The sequence below is a fragment of the Littorina saxatilis genome, unplaced genomic scaffold (genome assembly GCF_037325665.1).
Source record: "Littorina saxatilis isolate snail1 unplaced genomic scaffold, US_GU_Lsax_2.0 scaffold_438, whole genome shotgun sequence".
Taxonomy (NCBI): Eukaryota; Metazoa; Mollusca; class Gastropoda; order Littorinimorpha; family Littorinidae; genus Littorina; species Littorina saxatilis.
In genome coordinates, this window is record NW_027127755.1 from 26,515 (window position 1) to 43,964 (window position 17,450).

Sequence of the window (17,450 nt, forward strand, 5' to 3'; positions counted from 1 at the left end):
CGGTGGAAATCAAAGCCATGGGCTTAACGTAAATGTCCGTTACGTTCAGTGTAATTATATTGCTTCTATATTATATATATACGGCTTCTGTGTGTGTGTGTGTGTGTGTGTGTGTGTGTGTGTGTGTGTGTGTGTGTGTGTGTGTGTGTGTGTGTGTTCGCGATGCACGGCCAAAGTTCTCGATGGATCTGCTTCAAATTTGGTAGGTGTATTCAGGTGGACCCCGGGCACAAACTGGTCGATGAAAATTTTCAACACGTGCTCTAAGCGCTCTACTTCTTCACTTCTTTCACTTCCGCCACACAACGAAAACGAATCTAAGCAGCGCTTTTCTGCACAGGTAGTACATCTAAGTATTGCAATTCGTGTACAAAATCCCTCCCATCTTCAAAATATTGCCACTAATACTACCCCTCCCATCGTAAATATTCATTGCAACCATTAATAGTCAGGAGCTTTGCCGGTCTTAATTTTCTGTGTCTTTCTTAAAAAAGATCAAATCACTTTCAACACTGTGCCCTTTTCTCTTTCAGCAACCACCAACCACCACCGCGCATTGTACTCTCTTGCGAGTCATTCAAACTGGTCGATGACAATTGTCAACACGTGCTCTAAGCCGGCGAACCGCCACCTGCATGCTCTGCAGACCTGTTTACCCCCATAAGTGTTTTGGAGTAATGCTCAGCCCAAAAAATAGTAATCCTGGCACAAAAATAGTAATCATCCAGCATTCGTCGCCAATTACAACGCACATGACAACTGTGTCTGCGAAACTGACGCAATCATGCACATATATATCCATAATTCACAAACAAAACACATCAGTCAGTTTTTGTAGTCATCATAATTTCAAAGAAGATCACATCAAAAGCACATGCATCACCGATTCTTTTTCTTTTGCTCGTAGTAGGCCTTTTTCAGTGTGTCAGGCGCTTCTCTACTGTACTTGCGTTTGCCGAATGAGCGAGGGCGAGACTTCACCACTAGAAGGCTCTCCAGCGTCTCATCAGACAGACATGATCTCTGGTCAGTCCTGTGCTTTTTCACCCCATTTTGCCATTGAAAAAAACAATGCCAAACATGTGAATTAATTTAAAAAGATATTTTTTTTAAACATGTTTATCATTTATGAAAATTGTAGTCTTGACACGGATAGCGGAATGGCGTTATTTTTTGCAGAAAATCGTAATAAATTACGCCAAAATCGTAAGGGTAACAGGTCTGACTCTGTCTCGCGATCATCTAGTCATGAATATTTGCCGCTGATGAAAATTCTCTTCAGGACTCTTTTGTAAATCCTGTCTAAAATCCCTTTTTCTTACGACATAGTTTTGACATGGCAACTGCTAATGTGCGCGTTTGGCCGACGGCGGTCTACATCTCTATAGCAGACTTGCAACCAACTTGTGACCAACTTTCAGGCGATTTTAGTCGGCGGCAAGTCAAATCAAAATCGCTGCCCATGTGAACAGCACAAACTCGCAAACTATCCTAGTTTTAAGCGGCGATTCTCGCCAGACTTAGCCTTTCGGGATTGTCCGGTCGTCCTCGTTGTTTTCCGGAGAAGAGAAGGCTAGAGCCACAGAGCTGTATACGTCTATATTTAACTCAGTGGCTAGAGCTAACCCACTAAAAATTATTGTCGGTTACGTTCAGTTTAAATATATTGTTTCGTGAATATTTGCAGCTGATGAAAATTATTTGTAAATTGTGTAAAGCGCGATAAGAAAAGTCTCGCGCGAGTCGCTGGCTAGTCACGGCCAAGTCGGGCAGTGCTCAACTGGGTTTTGGAGTCTGGCGCGAGTCGCTGGGGCTGTTCACATGGCAGACTTTTCGTCGATTCGGCCTCAACCACCCAGGAGCGATTTTCAAACGACTAAAGTTGGTCACAAGTTGGTTGCAAGTCTGCCATGTGAACAGCACTTTATCCCAAGTCCCATTCACCCGGTTTGCTTGACATAAGCTAGCTTACATCCTTTCTAACTTTTAAAACTTCGAACTGAACTGATTTCGTTTTGATGATAAAAGAATTATTTGGTGTTTTAACAATGTTTGTGTAACAAGCTGTCAGTTTATCATTTAGATTTTAGCGCCAAAACAAGGCTTCCGATTTGTATCAATGTACTTTCTAATTGCACAAAATAAATTCTTTGAAAATGTCAAATGGAAGTATGTTTGTACTGTATGTAAAGGCTCGGGGAGCTCAATGATCAGAAACAGATGTATTACGGGAGGCGAAGAGTGGCTTTAAGCACCGTCTGAATAACTACCTAGCCTAACCCGAAAGGCCAAGTGTTGCTATGAAAAATCAGAAAGAAGCAAGATTAATGATGACCTTTATTTTCTATTCTGGAGGCGATGAGTGACTTCAGTATTCATTTTTCCTTGCACCATGTGGCGAACATGTATGCATGATTAAAACGTGACCAGATCGTTCCTTGGTCATACTTAAGCGTCTTGAATTCTGAGCTGTGAGTCAAAAACTGTTTAATCGAATTTGCGGATTGTCTGATAACAATATCGGACAGTGCGTTTTGGCGCTAGACCTAACTTAAAGAATGTTTGTCGCACATGCTGTCAATTTATCATTTAGATTTTATAATTTAGTTCTAACGCCAAAACGAGTTTTCCGATTTGGTTTGAAGTAAATCCGGCTGGCCACGCAAAATAAAGTCTTTGAAAAATGCTCACTCTTTATGGACGGCACCTAGGATGATCTCTAGCGGAAAGTGTTCAAACGAAAGGGTGTTTGTACTTTGTGTAAAAGCCTGCCAGTGTCTGTGGCTAGAAACTGATGGTTTACGGGAAGCGGAATGGGCCTTTAAGAGACAGAATTTCAAAGCTTTAAATTGCCCTTTAAAGGGATAATATGGAACAAGAAAGCTATACAAGAGCTATACAGTTGAGGTTGGGGGTTGTAATTATGTGACAACACACCAGGAATACCTTTAACAGAACCTTCCAGCGCTGAGTTACTCAGTGAGCTTTCCAGGCGTAGGTTTGTCAATCTGCTGTCTAGTATGAAAGCGCCGAACTCTTACAGATTACTCTCGCGTTTAGAATAACCATAGCACCAATGTCTAAATAAGGATGTACATGAACATTAAGAAAGTGGCTCACCTTTTAATGTTCTTGAAATATACACCTTTTTTCTCTCTTAATCGAGTCTGCAAAGACCTAACGACAATTTTAAAACTCTTTCTGGCATGTCGTATAACAGCGTTAATAACGTCTCAAATGAAATACGATTCCGTGTGTATTTTAAGACATGTGTTACCACAAATCACCGAACGTTTGAAGGCAATGCGACGAAAAGTTTCTGAAATGTATCGTTTTTTGTGTGTCTCATTACCCACTTAAAGGCACAGTAAGCCTCCCGTAAACCATCACAGATACTGTCAGTACACAGTACAAACACCCTTTTATTTAAACACTCACCATTTGAGAACATCCTAGGTGCCTTGTGTAAAGTGCGAGCAATTTTCAAAGAATTTATTTTTGCGTGGTTTATCTTACCCCTGAGCCATCGTGAACCCGTGTGATCCAGGTTCCTTTTTTTCACAATGTAGTCGTCAGTTTGTGATTTCAATGCAATTAGCTGTAAGCTTATCTGCAATAGCACGTTCTTATGTACCTCTGAATCTAAACGCGCCAAACGGCTGCGATTCACACGAACTCTAGCGATGGCTTTTGACTGTTCAGAGGAAATGGCGATAGGCATAACCGTCGTCTGCTACGAGAACCACAACCTTGCGTGACCATGCTTCCGGGCTTTTCTTTTTTTTAAATTTTAAAACTTCGAATTGTGCTGATCTTGTCTTGATGAAAAAAAGAATTCTTTTATGATTTACGAATGTGTGTGTAAAAAGCTGTTGCAATCTATTACCGTAAAGTGCCTTGTAAGCGCCCAGTATCGAGTGAGCGCCCACCCCCCACTCTTAGTCCAAAACCGTGCATAGGGTGTAGTACCTTGTAAGCGCCCACCCCCCACTTTACACCATTGAAATCAGAGGAAATAAAAATTCCGCACTTGATCTGCTAGTTTTGTGAATGATTTCCCTATCTTGCAAACCCTATCACGTGTGTCTGCACGCCTTGGATCTTAACACCTGCAAGTCAATGATTACAAGATGCCGCGGATCAAATCGTACACCGTTGCATTTAAGCTGTCAGCTCTTGGCTATTTGGATAATAACGCCAATGGAAATGTTTCGCAAACAGCAAATGAGTTTGGGGTAGATAGAACAAGTCGCGTAAGGCGAAAATACAACATTTAGTCAAGTAGCTGTCGAACTCACAGAATGAAACTGAACGCAATGCCATTTTTCAGCAAGACCGTATACTCGTAGCATCGTCAGTCCACCGCTCATGGCAAAGGCAGTGAAATTGACAAGAAGAGCGGGGTAGTAGTTGCGCTAAGAAGGATAGCACGCTTTTCTGTACCTCTCTTTGTTTTAACTTTCTGAGCGTGTTTTTAATCCAAACATATCATATCTATATGTTTTTGGAATCAGGAACCGACAAGGAATAAGGTGAAAGTGTTTTTAAATTGATTTCGACAAATTAATTTTGATCATAATTTTTATATTTTTAATTTTCAGAGCTTGTTTTTAATCCAAATATAACATATTTATATGTTTTTGGAATCAAAAAATGATGGAGAATAAGATTAACGTAAATTTGGATCGTTTTATAAATTTTTATTTTTTTTTACAATTTTCAGATTTTTAATGACCAAAGTCATCAATTAATTTTTAAGCCACCAAGCTGAAATGCAATACCAAAGTCCGGGCTTCGTCGAAGATTACTTGACCAAAATTTCAACCAATTTGGTTGAAAAATGAGAGCGTGACAGTGCCGCCTCAACTTTCACGAAAAGCCGGATATGACGTCATAAAAGACATTTATCACAAAAATGAAGAAAACGTATGGGGATTTCATACCCAGGAACTCTCATGTCAAATTTCATAAAGATCGGTCCGGTAGTTAAGTCTGAATCGCTCTACACACAGAGACAGACAGACACACACACACACGCACATACACCACGACCCTCGTCTCGATTCCCCCCTCTACGTTAAAACATTTAGTCAAAACTTGACTAAATGTAACAAGTCGCGTAAGGCGAAAATACAATATTTAGTCAAGTAGCTGTCGAACTCACAGAATGAAACTGAACGCAACGCAACGCAGCAAGACCGTATACTCGTAGCATCGTCACTCCACCGCCCGTGGCAAAGGCAATGCCCGTGGAATTGACAAGAAGAGCGGGATATTCGTTGCGCTGAGAAGGATAGTACGCTTTTCTGTACCTCTCTTCGTTTTAACTTTCTGAGCGTGTTTTTAATCCAAACATATCATATCTATATATTTTTGGAATCAGGAACCGACAAGGAATAAGATGAAAGTGTTTTTAAATTGATTTGGACAATTTAATTTTGATAATAATGTTTATATATTTAATTTTCAGAGCTTGTTTTTAATCTGAATATAACATATTTATATGTTTTTGGAATCAGCAAATGATGGAGAATAAGATAAACGTAAATTTGGATCGTTTTATAAATTTGTATTTTTTTTTACAATTTTCGGATTTTTAATGACCAAAGTCATTAATTAATTTTTAAGCCACCAAGCTGAAATGCAATACCGAACCCCGGGCTTCGTCGAAGATTACTTGACCAAAATTTCAACCAATTTGGTTGAAAAATGAGGGCGTGACAGTGCCGCCTCAACTTTCACGAAAAGCCGGATATGACGTCATCAAAGACATTTATCAAAAAAATGAAAAAAACGTTCGGGGATTTCATACCCAGGAACTCTCATGTCAAATTTCATAAAGATCGGTCCAGTAGTTTCGCTCTACACACACACACACACACACGCACGCACACACATACACCATACCCTCGTTTCGATTCCCCCTCGATGTTAATAGTTAATTTTTAAGCCACCAAGCTGAAATGCAATACCGAACCCCGGGCTTCGTCGAAGATTACTTGACCAAAATTTCAATCAATCAATCAATCAATCAATCAATCAATATGAAGCTTATATAGCGCGTATTCCGTGGGTACAGTTCTAAGCGCTTGTCGAAGAGTTGTCAACACAGGACTAACAAAGAAACTGACATCTACAGACGGACACGAACCCTATCACACACTAGCAAACCCTGATAAACATACAACAAACAACTGTTTAACAACAATGTACACATCAATAGCTAGGTCCAAACAAAATAATATTAAGCACAAAGAAAACACCTCTCACAGAGCACAGCACAAGAATGTCTTTTGGGGCACAACACATCACGTCGAGCATGAAAGTCGCAGCCAGCTACGGGAAGAACTGAGTCTTCAACCTACTCTTGAACGCGTCAAGAGAGGGGCTCTGGCGAAGCTCAAGCGGCAGGGAGTTCCAGACGGAGGGGCCCGCGGAGGGAAATGCACGCTGACCAGCAGATGCGAGTTTCGAGCGAGGGATGTGGAGGCGGAGAGGGTCAGCAGCAGAACGAAGGGGACGGTCGGAGGGCTGGGTGTACAGGTCCAGGGAGGATTGAAGGTACTCGGGAGCAGAGTCGTTGAGACACTTGTAGACCAGAGTGGACAGTTTGTAGGAGATTCGGGTGTTGACAGGGAGCCAGTGCAAGGAGCGAAGTAGGGGGGTGATGTGGTCTCGCTTCGTCTTCCTCAACGTCAGCCTGGCAGCGGCGTTCTGGACTCGTTGTAGGCCATGAATGGATGAGGCGGGGAGGCCAGCCAGAAGGGAATTGCAGTAGTCCAGACGACTGAAGATGAGGGAGACAACCAGCTTGACACAGGCGTCGTGGGTGAGGTAGCGACGGATGGAGGCGATGCGTCGTAGGTGAAAAAAGCAGGTCTTGATGATGAAGGAGATGTGTGTCTGCATGGAGAGAGTGGAGTCGAGAAAGACGCCAAGGCTCTTGACAGCAGGGGAGAATGGAACAGTCGCGTCATCCAGCTGGAGGTCGGTCACAGTGAGAGAAGCAATCTTCTGTCGTGTTCCAACGAGAAGGGCCTCCGTCTTCTCACTGTTCAGCTTCAGCTTGTTCTCAGTCATCCAGTTCTTGATGTCAGTGAAACAACTGGAGATGGATCCAAGGAGATCGTCAACGTGCTCCGGCTTGGCGCTGTTCTGGAGCTGCGTGTCATCGGCAAAGGAGTTGTAGTTCAGGCCGTGGCGTTCGATGACCAGGGAGAGGGGTTGGGTGTACAGGGTGAAAAGGACAGGGCCGAGGACAGATCCTTGTGGGACGCCGAAGCGGACAGGGACAGGCTGAGAAGAGAACGAATCAGTGGTGACAGTCTGAGAGCGGTTCTGGAGGTAGTTCCTAAACCAAGAGAGGGCGGTGTCGTGAATGCCGAACGTGGAACTGAGGCGATCGACGAGTAGCTGGTGGTCGATCGTGTCGAAGGCCGCGGAAAGGTCCAGCAGCACAAGGGCAGAGACGAGACCGCTATCTGTTGCGTTCAGGAGGTCCGTGGTGATTCGCAGGAGCGCCGTCTCGGTGCTGTGGTGAGGGCGGTACGCTGACTCAGACTGGTACACTGGCATCAGCGAGTTCCGAGACAGGTGGGCGCTCAACTGCTCCAGGATGATACGCTCCAGAAGCTTGGAGAGGAAGGGCAGGTTGGACACAGGACGGTAGTTCTTCAACTCGTTGACGTCAAGGCCAGGCTTCTTGATGAGTGGGCGGACAACGGCAGACTTGAAGCAGTCGGGAACGACGCCTGTGGCCAGGGATATGTTGATGATATCTGTGATAGACGGCAGGAGCTTGTCCAGACACTTGGTGAAGAGGAAGCCTGGCAGGGGATCTAGCTCGCAGGTCTTGATGGCCGTCTTGGTGATGAGTCGCTTGACGTGGTTTTGAGTGACAGGCTGAAAGCACGTGAGGGGGGAGCCGGAGAAGGAAGGGGAGGGTGGGGACGGGACGAAGGGCTGCTGATCGAGTGTTTTCCGAAGCTTGTCAATTTTGTCCTTGAAGAACTCCGAGAATAACTCCGGGATATCCTGTGGTGGGTGAGCAGTGGGTAAGGGGGCAGCGGGGGAGGAGCCCAGGAGAGAGGACATGATGGAGAACAGCTCCCTGGATGATGAGGCGTTGACGATGCAGTCGTGGAAGTGCTCGATCTTGGCAGCAGTGATGGCTTGCGTGACTCGAAGCACCGCATCCCTGAGAATCTGCTTATGAACCTCCAGGCCAGAGTGTCGCCATGCACGCTCCGCTCGCCGTCTCTCGATCTTGGCGGCTGTGATGTCCTCAGAGAACCAGGGAGCCGGCTGTCGCTCAGAGACTGCGCATAGAGATGGCGGGGCGTGTTTGTCGAGGAGCTGGCGCAGAGTCAAGCTGAAGAAATGGGCGGGGTCAGTGGACGGGTCTCGCTGGGCAAGCAGCAGGGCAGCTTCGTCTCCAAAAGCATCTGTCTCAATGTCTCGTAGCTTGCGACGTGTGACCATCTTCCGCTTCTGTGCTGGCTTGGTGATGTTGACGAGGAAGTTGATGGCGGTGTGGTCGGAGACAAGATGGTCGTTGGCGACGAGGCTGGAGACCAGATTGTCCGAGGGTCGAGTGACAATCCAATCCAGGATGTGGCCACGGGAGTGGGAGGGAAAAGGAACGACCTGGTCCACACTGTAGCTGTCCAACAGCGCACGGGCCCGCTTGGTGTCAGCGTTGGCAGGGCAGTCCCAGTGGATGTTAAAATCACCGAGGACGATGGCGCTATGGGACGTCACGTTGTAGTGGTCGAGGGCTTGGGAGAACTCGTCGAAGAAAGTAGAGTCCTTCAGCTTGTTCTTGGTGTTAGGGGGAGGGCGATATATACACAGGAAGGTGAGGGTGGTGGTGGTGGAGACCGTCATCTCCACAGCTTCGAAGGTGGTGTGGGGGAAGGGGAGGCTGTCCGAAAAGGACGCTGCAGCATGCATGTGGTCCTTGTAGACGACGGCGATGCCACCACCACGCCCAGCCGGGCGGGGGAAGGAGACTGTCTTGTACCCCGCGGGGGTCAGCTGCTTGATCTTGGGGTCATCACCAGGTCGCAGCCACGTCTCGGTGATGAACAGGGCGTCTAACTTGTTTTCTATAATGTAGTCTGCTATCAGATCTGCTTTGCCTTCTGGATTTACTGACTGGGAGTTGAGGAGGCAGAGGTGTAGGGTGTTTTTGGAATGAGTGGGTGGGTGCTGATTTTGGGTGGGCGCGTGCTGGGGAGGGGTTGTGGGAGAAAGGGGAGGGGTGGGGAGGTGAGGGAGAGGGGTGATGGGAGGATGGGGAGGGGTGGTGAGAGAATGGGGAGGGATAGAAGGAAGCAGGGAAAGGGTGGGGGGTGCTGGGGAGGCCGGGTAGTGGTACATCATTGGGTGGGGGTGGTGGGCGTGAGAGAAGTGGAGGTAGGAGAAGGGTTGAGGGCAGCAAGTTGCTGTGCGGTTCGAAGACGCTGCGAGCGGCCGGCGCGACAGCCCCTTACGGTTGGTGGTCTCTGCAGGATTCTCAGCTCCTTGAGATGGAGGTATAGAGGCCGTGGCAGGCGCAGTCTAGCAGCGTCGGTGGGACGGTAGTTGAGAGGGGAACCTATCGCCATAGTGAGAGAGAGGAGTGGAAAAAAAAAGAGAGAGAGAGAGAGAGAGAGAGAGAGAGAGAGAGAGAGAGAGAGAGAGAGAGAGAGAGAGAGAGAGCTCACGCAATTTATGACACCTAAGAATGTACTCTGAGGGTACATCTCGGGAGACAATCCCCTACCTATTGTATAAGCGGGCAGAACAGTGGGAAAAGGGCCAACTCACTCTGTGACTCATCGCGCGCAGGCGCTGGTCAGTGTAGCTACAGCTGACTGAACAACAACAATAGTCTAGCAGGCTACCAACTATGACGCCTGGGCAGAACAAAGGCCACTGTACACACTAAGGTACACGCTAACGCATAAGGCAGACTACGTTCACAGAAAGAGAAACACTCTAACCTAACAAAATAATAACAACAGTCTAAGCAATCTAGCAGCCAAAAGACTAACACACTAAGTTCACTATAATTTACGACAGGCTACGGTCTAGGATGACACGGGAAGTCCGAAAGCGCCTCAACCACAACACCACAACACAGACGGATGAGATACACACTAACACTGAGATCAAATGCAGTAAAACAACCCACAAAACGTTGACAAGGACAGCAGAATAAAACCACAAGCTCTCGTTGGCAAACACCAACGAACGAAAACAAGACAAAACAGCAAGTAGAGAACAACGAAAACAAGGGAAACAAAACAGAACAAAAGCACTTAGCTGATTCACGACCGGGAAGGAAAGATGGCCGCTCTAACACGTGGACAGACGATCACACAAATTCACACCAATAGCACTCACAAATTCACTTATTCCGACAAGACAGGTTCACAATTAGCTTCAATACACTCTTATACACCACTCTGCAAACATACAACACAAGAATCCTTGGAAATCAACACGAAAATTATCCAAATATCGAGACAGGTAATGCAGCTGTAGTCAGCGCAAGGACAGACAACTCCAATTTGGTTGAAAAATGAGGGCGTGACAGTGCCGCCTCAACTTTCACGAAAAGCCGGATATGACGTCATCAAAGACATTTATCAAAAACATGAAAAAAACGTTCGGGGATTTCATACCCAGGAACTCTCATGTCAAATTTCATAAAGATCGATCCAGTAGTTTAGTCTGAATCGCTCTACACACACACACACGCACACACATACACCATACCCTCGTTTCGATTCCCCCTCGATGTTAAAATATTTAGTCAAAACTTGACTAAATATAACAAGTCGCGTAAGGCGAAAATACAATATTTAGTCAAGTAGCTGTCGAACTCACAGAATGAAACTGAACGCAACGCAACCCAGCAAGACCGTATACTCGTACCGTAACTCCACCGCCCGTGGCAAAGGCAGTGCCCGTGGAATTGACAAGAAGAGCGGGGTATTCGTTGCGCTGAGAAGGATAGCACGCTTTTCTGTACCTCTCTTCGTTTTAACTTTCTGAGCGTGTTTTTAATCCAAACATATCATATCTATATATTTTTGGAATCAGGAACCGACAAGGAATAAGATGAAAGTGTTTTTAAATTGATTTCGAAAAATTTTTTGATAATAATGTTTATATATTTAATTTTCAGAGCTTGTTTTTAATCCGAATATAACATATTTATATGTTTTTGGAATCAGCAAATGATGGAGAATAAGATAAACGTAAATTTGGATCGTTTTATAAATTTTTATTTTTTTTTACAATTTTCAGATTTTTAATGACCAAAGTCATTAATTAATTTTTAAGCCACCAAGCTGAAATGCAATACCGAAGTCCGGGCTTCGTCGAAGATTACCTGACCAAAATTTCAACCAATTTGGTTGAAAAATGAGGGCGTGACAGTGCTGCCTCAACATTCACGAAAAGCCGGATATGACGTCATCAAAGACATTTATCCAAAAAAAGAAAAAAAACCTTCGGGGATTTCATACCCAGGAACTCTCATGTCAAATTTCATAAAGACCGGTCCAGTAGTTTAGTCTGAATCGCTCTACACACACACACACACACACACACACACACACACGCACAGACAGACAGACACACATACACCACGACCCTCGTTTCGATTCCCCCTCGATGTTAAAATATTTAGTCAAAACTTGACTAAATATAACAAGTCGCGTAAGGCGAAAATACAATATTTAGTCAAGTAGCTGTCGAACTCACAGAATGAAACTGAACGCAATGCCATTGTTCAGCAAGACCGTATACTCGTAGCATCCGAGTCGTCAGTCCACCGCTCATGGCAAAGGCAGTGAAATTGACAAGAAGAGCGGGGTAGTAGTTGCGCTAAGAAGGATAGCACGCTTTTCTGTACCTCTCTTTGTTTTAACTTTCTGAGCGTGTTTTTAATCCAAACATATCATATCTATATGTTTTTGGAATCAGGAACCGACAAGGAATAAGATGAAAGTGTTTTTAAATTGATTTGGACAATTTAATTTTGATAATAATGTTTATATATTTAATTTTCAGAGCTTGTTTTTAATCCGAATATAACATATTTATATGTTTTTGGAATCAGCAAATGATGGAGAATAAGATAAACGTAAATTTGGATCGTTTTATAAATTTGTATTTTTTTTTACAATTTTCCGATTTTTAATGACCAAAGTCATGAATTAATTTTTAAGCCACCAAGCTGAAATGCAATACCGAACCCCGGGCTTCGTCGAAGATTACTTGACCAAAATTTCAACCAATTTGGTTGAAAAATGAGGGCGTGACAGTGCCGCCTCAACTTTCACGAAAAGCCGGATATGACGTCATCAAAGACATTTATCAAAAAAATGAAAAAAAACGTTCGGGGATTTCATACCCAGGAACTCTCATGTCAAATTTCATAAAGATCGGTCCAGTAGTTTAGTCTGAATCGCTCTACACACACACACACACACACACGCACAGACACACATACACCACGACCCTCGTTTCGATTCCCCCTCGATGTTAAAATATTTAGTCAAAACTTGACTAAATATAAAAATGTGCGTTTTTAATTTTCATTTTATTTTTTAGCATCGATTGATTAGCGATAGTGATTAGTATGAAAGTACTATGAAACCAAATGCATTCGTCCCCCCTCCCTTAACACATATTTACACACACATGCACACAAACACACACACATATACACACAGACACACACACAGACACACACATCTATACATACAGAAAATCAAACAGACAGATAAACGAACAAAGTTGTGATGTGCAGGAGCGCTACGCAGAGCTAAAAATGGACGCCAACTGTCACTTTGATGATCGCTGTCCCAAACCGCAGTTTGACTGTCACTATTTCTCCAAATTTATGTTTCTCACATTTAAAACAACGGACACAGAGACGTCTGAGGGATTATTGCCCATTCCTGCAGGAGTAGCTCATCAAGCGGAGCCACGTTTCCTGAAGGGGGGTGGTTGTCTCTCACGCGTCGGCTCAGGACGTCACAGAGATGTTCTATTGGTGTCAGTTCAGGGTAGTTGGCTGCCTACTGCATGTGCTGAACGCCCTGCTGTCCAAAGAAGATGTTGACGATGTAAGCTCGATGAGGGGTCGCGTTGCCACCCTGCAATGTGGATCCTTCACCCATGGCTTGCAGCGCGCGTATGGCAATGGGCTGATGGATCTCGTCGCGGTAGCAGACCCCGGTCAAAATGCCGTGTGCGAGGTGGAGTGGGGTCCTGCCTTGGAAGTACCCGCCCCATACCATCACATAGCCTCCACCATAACGGTGCCGTCGATGAATCGCTCCCCCTGACGCCTCCGCACACGAACTCGCCCATACGGATGAGATAAAGTGAAGTATGACTCATCCGTGAAGAGAACTCTGGACTACTGCTGCCTGGTCCAGCAAAGCTGGTGTCGACACTACTCCACTCGGGCCCAGCGATGTGTCAGAGGTGTTCTCACTGCTGGGCGCCTGGAGTGAAGACTAGCTTCATGCAGACGGTTCCTTATCGTCTGGTCACTGACTCTGATGTTAGCTGCCATCCTCAGTTGTCCTCTCAGGTCATTTGAGGTGAGTCTTCGGTTACGCAGGGCAGCCAAACAGACGAATCAATCGTCTTGTCTGGATGTGATTCGTGAACGTCCAGGTCGTGGTGATGGTTCTTCAGTCCGTCCAGTGGTCTCGAAGCGATCTTTTAGTCTCTGGCCACTTCTCGCATGAATACGACGTCATGGATCTTTGCCAGGGCCCTTAATTCCTCTGTCTGTTTACCGCACTCAGTCTTTGTCCTGGGGACATGGTTACTCATAGCCATGTAAAAGCCCTTTAAAACAGCGACGGAAGTAAAACTGAAAGTGAGCAGTGCTCACAACAGTCACGCCTTGCACGTGCACCATGTTTGAAGTGTCCCCCTTACTTGCCTGGTCAGCACACCAAGCATAAACTTTTTAGAAAATTACGTGAATTTTGCGTTTCTTTTTACTTGAAGTGTACGCTTTCAATTCTGCCTGGGAACTTCAAACCATTAAAACAAGGTAAAGAAATGTCTGAAGCAACAAATCTTGTTAGTAATTTGAAGCCTGGGTTTGGGTTTTGATTAAACTCAAAACGTTTCAAGAATAAACGCAAACATTAAGAGTGGCCCTTAAATTCTTTTGAGCAGTATAGCTGGTCATACTTTAATGACAATTTCACAGTTCTGTGTTTATGCGAAGTCCTGAATGTTTAGAATGAAAGTCAACAAACATGTGAAGAGTTTTAAATCATTTCCGGAAGATTGCATAACTTCTGTGTAAATGCGTCTTATGATCTAAACATTTATCCGAAGTACGTCTCGTGTGTCGACATAGATAATACATTCATTGACCTCCTTCTCGAATGCAAAGGTTGCCAGGTTGTGCCTATAATCAACTTTCTTCGATATTTATTTATTTATTTATTTAGGAGATTTATATAGCGCATAACTAAAAGCACTATGCGCCTTACAATATCACTAGGTATAAGCACACGCAAACATACTCTGATTAAATAGAACTTAGCCTTACAAGACATACTAAGAGCACTAAACATTTGAGTTTATACAAAAATAGAGAATTACATTAAATACTGGACAAACGATTAAAATAAGCTTAAGGCCTACACCGACTACAATGGACTATTTCAAATACAAAAATTTAGTTAACTATAAAAGGCAGTGCATAAAACTCCATAATCCTAAGAAGGTCGAACAAATAAAAAACATAAAAGACTATTTAACTATAATTACTTCGTAAAAGATAATTAACATGGAATACAAAGCTGTAATTTTTAACAACAAATTTAAAAAGATTGTCATGCCATATTGCAATTAGTACGGAACGTCTTTGTCAGATCGACTTTTGGGGTACCCTTATTTGGGCGACGGTATGTAAAGAGTGTTAGATAGCCAAGTTGAGTGCCTATGCTTTTAACAACATAGCAAATTTGAATCAAATGCTGACGGGCGCAGTGGCGTGGTGGTAAGACGTCGGCCTCGTAATCGAGAGGTCGGGAGTTCGAATCCCGGTCGCTGCCGCCTGGTGGGTTAAGAGTGGAGATTTTTCCGATCTCCCAGGTCAACTTATGTGCAGACCTGCTAGTGACTTAACCCCCTTCGTGTGTACACGCAAGCACAAGACCAAGTGCGCACGGAAAAGATCCTGTAATCCATGTCAGAGTTCGGTGGGTTATGGAAACACGAAAATACCCAGCATGCCTACTCAACGAAATCGGAGTGAAGCTGACTATGCTCTCAGAGTATAGTGTGGGGAACCCAAATGGGCAAACGAGCTCACACGTAACCAGAAAATTCTGGAACGCTGAAGAAGAAGAAGAAGAAGAAGAATAAAATTACACGGAAATGAATTTCATAATTGCGGTACAAAAGTTGGTGCAAATATTTGTTTACACAGTTCATTCCATTTGTTTTGCAAAGACTGAACACAAAGGGCAAGTGGAACATGTCCTTAAAGTCAGGGTGTCAGATATAAGGCCTCCTCCCGTCCACTATTTTTGTATGACGTTGGGCGTCCTGAATAAGGTGAGTATCAGGTTAGTATTAGTATCGGTATTTGCACATAATCCTTGGTTGTTTGGTCTATAACTGTGTTCATATCTGGGTTGAATTTAATTGCAGTTTTCTCTTTCCTCGTTTTGTTTTTGACTCATAAGTAATCACTGTTTGTCATGTTAGTCTGTGTTCATAACATTCATTCGTTAACACATGCAGAACAAAGAGGAAAACCGTCCAACTTAACTTTCAGTTTGCAATGTTCATTCTCCTTTTCTTTTCCTTTTCCCTTGAGTAGTCAGGCGAGTCAGTACTGGCCACGTTTGACTTTTTTTTCACAGATAGTATAGCGTTTTATGTACAATCATGGCTCTTTGGTCTTGCTTGAAGCACTTGCGTTTTGCAAGGGGGAGGTGTGTGCGTTAAGGGATAGGGAGCGGGGGCTTGCGTTGTAATCTCCATTCATGAGTAGAACGTTGTGTGGGCGTGACTCACGCTAGTCATGTTAACGGGGCAGTTTGCGCATGTCCGTTGCCATAGGTAAAGGTAAATATTTACTACCCGACACTTTCTAGAAGTTACAACAACGGATTTAGCTGACGTTTGGAGGCAAGGGGCCTTAGACGTTATGAACTGATCGAGGGTGGTGGTTGTGGTTGTCAAGTAAGTACTGTCTTCTTTACGCAGACACAAATGATCTTCGTGATATTTGCAATTGCATTTTCTTTTTCTCTCTTTTTCATTGTTTACGCTTTTTGAACCATCCGAGTAGTCAAGTAACTCTTGAACGTACAGCATATAATTTTTGCACGTCAGGTACCATGCGAATGTTTATCAAATAATGTTGTTCTCCTCCTCAATATGAGATTTGATCAAATGTTACCTTTTTTGGCCTTGTACTGTGTTCATGTTCTAAAATTTGAGATGGTTTTTAATTGACCGCATGGACATCAGAGTGTCGTTCGAAAAACAGAGTGTCTTAACAACGCCTTGTTAAAGAAAAAAGGTCGCTTTTCAACAGGTAAATATCAACCAACAGTGATTTGTTTGAAAGGAACGATGCCTTATTCTCGCATTACTTCTTAACTATTCCATTATGTTTGCAAAGAACACGAAAGGCAAGTGTGGAACCACAGGTCCCCTCAAAGTCAATTTGTCTGATATAAGGCCTCCTCCCGTCCTCTATTTTGTTTTCTACCTTTTGACATCTACTTCTGTGACACTCAGCTAAATCCTGCAATGCCCCATGGAACAAACATTTTTTTATTTTGTGTATTGTTCTTTTGACCAGATAGTGGAAATTATTCATTGTTTGCATTAACCAACAATCTTTCTGGTATTTCTTCTATTTCACGTGAAAATACCGGAACGTGCAATCGTCAAACAGTCAGTCTCACTGTGTACCAGATGAGGATTACTCAGATGGTTAAAGCAATTAAAGGGTGTGCTTTTAAAAATATACAAGATGCTTCTTTGCACAGTTTGAATCTCCTTCAAACTCTAGAGCGATTAATTGTAGTGACTGAAGAATTACTAACTACTCCTCTGAATTCGTGTCTGCCAAAGTACTTATTGCGTCTTATTTGCAATGAATCACGTTATCTGATCTCAAGTGCATGAGTAGAATTGTCATTGAATGTTAATCATTCTAGTCAGCAGGGTTGTGATCGCTACTTTTTAAAAAGTAGCCACTACTTCTCCGCTACTTTAGTAAAATTTGTAGCCGCTACATTTCCGCTACTTTTTTACACAAAGTAGCCGCTACTTTTCCGCTACTTTTCAAAAAGTAGCCGCTACTTTTTCCGCTACTTTTAACTCCACACAAGCAGTAAACACAGAACAAGAAATCAAGTCAGAATACATTTTATTTACACAAATCTTCA

The 17,450-nt window shown here is 43.8% G+C and overlaps 1 protein-coding gene across 1 annotated transcript; it reads right to left on the reverse strand.

Moving 5' to 3' along the window:
• Positions 1-879: 879 nt before the first annotated feature.
• LOC138956126 (uncharacterized) lies at positions 880-9,381 on the reverse strand. The gene is made up of 2 exons (XM_070327571.1): positions 7,900-9,381; positions 880-1,002 (listed from the first exon to the last, which is right to left on the reverse strand). Exons 1-2 carry the CDS (start codon positions 9,379-9,381, stop codon positions 880-882), a joined length of 1,605 nt encoding a protein of 534 aa, XP_070183672.1.
• Positions 9,382-17,450: the final 8,069 nt, after the last annotated feature.